The sequence below is a fragment of the Alligator sinensis genome, unplaced genomic scaffold (genome assembly GCF_000455745.1).
Source record: "Alligator sinensis unplaced genomic scaffold, ASM45574v1 scaffold1230_1, whole genome shotgun sequence".
NCBI lineage: Eukaryota > Metazoa > Chordata > Crocodylia > Alligatoridae > Alligator > Alligator sinensis.
In genome coordinates, this window is record NW_005842675.1 from 4,571 (window position 1) to 9,876 (window position 5,306).

The 5,306-nt window shown below is 44.6% G+C and overlaps 1 protein-coding gene across 1 annotated transcript in view; it reads left to right on the forward strand.

Moving 5' to 3' along the window:
• The window catches only part of LOC102383572 (NXPE family member 3-like), a gene marked incomplete at its 5' end in the record, with an annotated part of 8,581 nt that extends 4,144 nt beyond the window's left edge, over positions 1-4,437 (forward strand). Inside the window, one exon of the mRNA XM_006033906.3 lies at positions 590-4,437. Within this exon, the coding sequence (XP_006033968.1) occupies positions 590-1,140 (551 nt within the window). The remainder of the gene's footprint in view (positions 1-589) is intronic.
• Positions 4,438-5,306: the final 869 nt, after the last annotated feature.

The following is a 5,306-nucleotide window of genomic DNA, read 5'->3' on the forward strand; positions in this document are numbered from 1 at the left end:
ACTTAGAGGAGTGTTATAATGGAGAAAATATACTTGCACAGCTGCTCTTTTACAAGAAGGTATGTGGGGTGGGGGAAACAGTTCATCTGAAATTAATCAAAGATGGTGGGGGTTTTTATTGGTTGGCATTTCAGTAAAGCTGTTTTAGCCTTCCAGTAGTGATCAGCTGAAGTTCAGATGTATTATGTGCATCTCTTGTATTGTTAAGATGCTTTGGGCCAGATGCTATTCTACCTGTTAGGCACCTAAGTGGATTTAGCCACCTAAATATGGTAAAACAGGATTGACTGTAAGGCCCTGAAAATTTTCTAATGCAGGAGGTGGGAGAGTCCTTCTGCTTGCTACTTTTTGTGAGTTAGTATTAAGGCTGAGATGATGGCATGTTACCAAAATAGAAAGGTAATGTTTTTTCAGGGATTGAACAAGGTAGAAAAGGGATCACACTTTGCACCTAACTGGTAGAATAAGATGTCACCCTTGTATACTAAACACTTTTTCTCTGTTTGGTCTGTAAGTGGTGCAAATGCTTTTTTAGAGATGGTAGAAGATGGCAGATGAGGAAACAAATATTTGTTCTCTTACATTTTAGATCTAGTGGAATTTAACCTTGGGAGCCCTAAAAACGTGGGTCCTTTTATGTCCGTGGACCTGAAGCACAGCATCCTGCTGAAGTTCCGTTGTCATGGACCACCCATTCGCTTTACGACGGTCTTCACCAGCGAGCTACGCTATATCGCCAATGAGCTAAACGGCATTGTAGGCGGTAGAAACACCGTGATAGCCATAACCATATGGTCGCACTTCAGCACCTTCCCTCTGGAGGTGTATATCCGGAGACTGAGGAACATTCGGAGGTCAATCGTGCGACTGCTCGATCGCAGCCCCAAAACAGTGGTGGTCATCCGAACAGCTAATGTCCAGGAGCTTGGGCCAGAAGTGAGCCTGTTCAACAGTGACTGGTATTCCTTTCAGCTTGACACAATCATGAGGAAAATGTTCTCAGGAATTGCTGTGTTCTTTGTGGATGCTTGGGAGATGTCACTGGCTCATTACTTGCCACATAACTTGCATCCAGAAGACGTCATTGTTAAGAATCAAATAGATGCTTTCCTGTCCTTTGTTTGTCCTCTAGAAACTTAGCACAATTGGTGAAAAGGAGTTCATAGGGAAACATGTCAAGTTTTGCTGTAGTGAAACTAAGTTGCTCTTTGTCAGAGGTATAAAATAAAGCCAAGAATGATGTGGACAAACTTTACAGTTACTGCAGTTGCAAGGGAGGTCAGTTGTTTGGCTTTTGACGTTGACAGCTGAAAGGAGTGGCAGTAAAAGGAAGTAGACTAATTCAGGCTGTATTTATATCTTCCTGTACAGTAGCTTCCTCTTGACCTTGTAAATTATCTCAGATAACTAGGGAGCTCCTTAAGTTAAATCAAGGCTCAGAAGGAAAGCTTTTTACATTATTAGCTTTATTGATGGTCTGTACTGCATGAGCATTCACACAGCATTGATTCTGTTCCCAAAGTCCAATCCTACCTCAGCGGGAAGGATTATTTAGGAGCAGTCTCTTTGTTATTCCAGAGTTGGAGCCAGTATGTAGGAAGGACGTTCCTAGACTCCTACAATCAAAAGAAATGAACATATGAACAATTTACCACAAGTTTAAACTGGGGGTAAGGCTTTTCTGAGAGTCATTTTTTTCAGGAGAACTGCCTTTTTGAGTGTGTGCTCTTGCCCTGCAATAAATGGAAGGAAAACTACAGGAGTTTAGCTCTCAGTAGAAGAGAACACACCTACTGTTCTTGAATTTTTCCATTTACCACAGGTAAAGCGTGTGGTCACAGGGAGCTACAATGACACAGCTGATGCATGCTAAAACCCTGTCTGTCGTTTTCCTGTGGTAAACTGTTCATATGCCCACACCCAGAAAAGCACAGTATGAAAGCACAATATGGTTGTTCTAAAATCCTAGTCTGGAGTCTGAAAGGGATGTCCTAAAACCACTGTGTCAGTCAAGAAAGCACAATCTAAAAATCTGGAATTGTCAGAATATTTTTGACAGTGATATAGCACACTAATCATCATCCATCAGTGGTGTTTATAGAATGGCTGCTAAATCATCTGAATAGCCAGCACTAGCTTTATTTTTGGACTGCTATGTATATATTAAGCTTTGATACGCTGTTGTCTCATCAGTTGGTGGATCTGAAATGGGAAAGATGAACAGTGACGATGCTATCTTTGGTAGCTCCTGCACCTGAAAAAAAGAAAATTGCAGAAACTAGTATTCATCACTTTAAATATTTCCTTTAAAAAATGTGTTCCCCCTCATCCCCCCCCCGTCAGGTGAGCCTGTTTTTCTTTTGTTATTGCATGACTAGGCTCCTGTTAAGGAATAAGTTTTGTTTGAGGTATACAGCAAGTAGGACACACAGTACAAACAGGATTAGGGAGTGAATGGAATGTTAAGTCCATCTCTCAACAGTGTTATTGTAAGTTCATGCTCTGACTGGTTTGATTGATCTTCTGGCTCATTTGCTTTTAGATTTGGCAGTTGTTGCCCCATTTTTTCAACACCTTCATTTCTGCATAATCTAGCAGCTTCCACTAGTGCAAACTATTTCTTTGTTTTGGACAGCTTGTGCAGTCCAATATTGGCAAGGTCTGTCCACATGTTGCACAGAACTGACTGCCTGAATTTTTTTTTTTTTTGTATATTTGCAATTGTGTTTCTCCATATTGGAGGTCTGGTCTTTGCGGCTGGAGCCTGAACAGGATTTATGCCATCAGTAAGAGTATAGGTTTGTTTTTTGTTTTTAATAAAAGTTTTAATTGGAAGGCATTTAAAAATAAATTGAGATGTGTAAGATCGAAAATTACAAGCACACAAGTTGTGGACTTACATACAAAACAATTCAAAACAAGTTAAAAATGACTGGAAGCAGGTGATATTGTGAGATGACTCCATTCCCACCAAGGTGCATACAAGCACCTTGAGGCAAAATTTGGTCCAGGATAAGCATTCAGGGGTTGATGTTTCCCTTGGCTCTTCTTAAAGCAGTGTCCAAAATGGTGGTGCTTTCTGTGTTTGGAGATGTTAGTAGAATTACTAACTGCTGATGAACAAGCCTGTGTCAGTTCGTGTCTGAAGGTAAATCACCTTTTTATCAGCCTGTTCATGAAACAAATGAATAAAAGCCCACTGAACTTAGCCATGTAGCTTTTAGAGGAGGCAGAGCCTTTAACCTAATTGTGCTGACATACTGTTGGAAAGGTTCACAATCCCCAGAAACCAGCACTGGGGGTTAGAAGCAAACTTTTAACTTGCGGGTTAAAGTTCTGCTCTCCTTGTTCACCCCTATCATATGTTCACTTACAGTGCATTCAGGTCGTGGGCGAATGTGTTGCCGGTCAGCACAATCCTTCTGTTTCTTGTTGCCCTTGGTTCTTTTTTATGCCAATTTTGTCATCTTCAGCAGCATCTTGTAGAGCAGGGGTGGGCAAAATGCGGCCCGCCAGACCATTCTATCCAGTCTGCGGGGCCCCTAAAAAATTTAGAAAATTAATATTTATCTGCCCCTAGCTGCCTGTCATGCGGCCCTCAATGGCTTGCCAAAACTCAGTAAATGGCCCTCCACCCAAAATAATTGCCCACCCCTATTTGTAGAGGTTTAGAGTTGGCAGGGAAGAAAAGGAATATCAATCTGATTTGGCTTTTTGCTACCTTTTAATCCTGGATGCCAGAGTCAGCAAAGGTGTTGGAGTTAGGGGTAGGGGAGTTGGAGGTATTCTGGGCCATAATCCTCTGGATCATCCCATGCACAGTCCCCCATCAGCTGTTACCATTGTAGCCAGGCCAGGCTCACTGATACAGTTGATTAGCTGACCATTGCTGCACCGTGACTTGCCTCTGCGGGGATCCAAAAATACTTGAAACTTGATGCTGCTTGAAGCAGCATCCACATTTCATCCCTTTTTTACTGTGGCTCTTCTGCAGCTGTCAGAGAGCTGGGTGGGTTGTGGGGTGGGAGTGAATATGTGCAAGAGAGAGAGAGGGATCCTGGTGTTTTGTCCCCTTTTTTCTTTATGGTTGACAGGCTACATGGACCCTATTGCAAAAAAGGAGAAGGAACTACTTGGAAAGGAAGCATCCTACCTGGCCATCTTTCCCTTGTGCTGTCTGTTTGCTGTCTCTCTCCCCACTTATCACTGTGCATCAGGTGAAAACACACAGATGCAAGTGGCAGGTTCCTGTCAGTATGTTGGCAACATGCCCTGAAATGAGTCCTACGCACTGATTTTGTTCTAGTTGTTCCTCATTGATAGTAGGGCTGTGCAAAGCTTTGGGTGCTGATTCTATTTGGAGAAGATTCAGCCTGATTCGGCAGTTGAATCTCTGAATCTGAATTGAATCAGGAGACCAATAAAAAGGTCTGAATCGATTTAAAGCTCTCCAAATCAATTTGGAAAACATTCAGGCAGTCCCTGCTTACTGCCACAGGCAGCTGGACCTGGAATCTGTGCTGGTAAGTAGGGGGTTGCAGGCACTGGAGGAGGGGAGAGGAGACCATCTTGTCGTGGCATCTCAGGTTCCCTTCTCTCAGCCGCTTCTTTGACTGCCTGAACAGCCATACGCAGCTGGGCCTCCAAACTTAAATTCTTTTGCATTAAATCAGTTATTGTACGAAAGGTTGCAGTTAGTACTCCCCCCTTGTCATATTGTGGGGCCACTCTCTCATCTGCGGCACGTCCCTCTGTCTCCAGATCTTCACGGAGCTCGGATGGAAGCTCGCGACCCCTTAATCTAGACGCTGTGAGGGGAGGGAACCGGTCGATCGGCACCGGCTCTTCACTCTCCCAAGCATATCGTAGGCATTGGGCACACTCCCGGGTGAGGGTCGGGTTCACTGCGCCCGCCGGGTTGACTCTGGCGAGGGACACAGTATCGAGGGGCCTGAACAGGACCCGCTCGTCGCTCATTATACACCCGAACGCTGCAGGGAGCAAATACACTTCTCTCTCTCTCGGGGCTCCGTCTTCGGAGGCTCCCTCTTCTCCCTTCAGCGAAAGGCGTCCGCTGACAAATCTCTCACCCATTCTGCCTGCCTGGTGGTAAGCGATATGCGCCTCCAGCTCCTCAAAACTTTTCACTTGGCATTTGTTATCACGCCAAGGGCAGTTCTTAACTAATTCCAGCTCTAGCGTGTTCTCTCCTGATCCCATCCTCGTCACCATGTGCGGGCCAGGAGCGATCCGGGCCCTTTTTTGCACCGCGCGGGCTGTGGCCAGCAGCCCGGGCACGCTGGGTC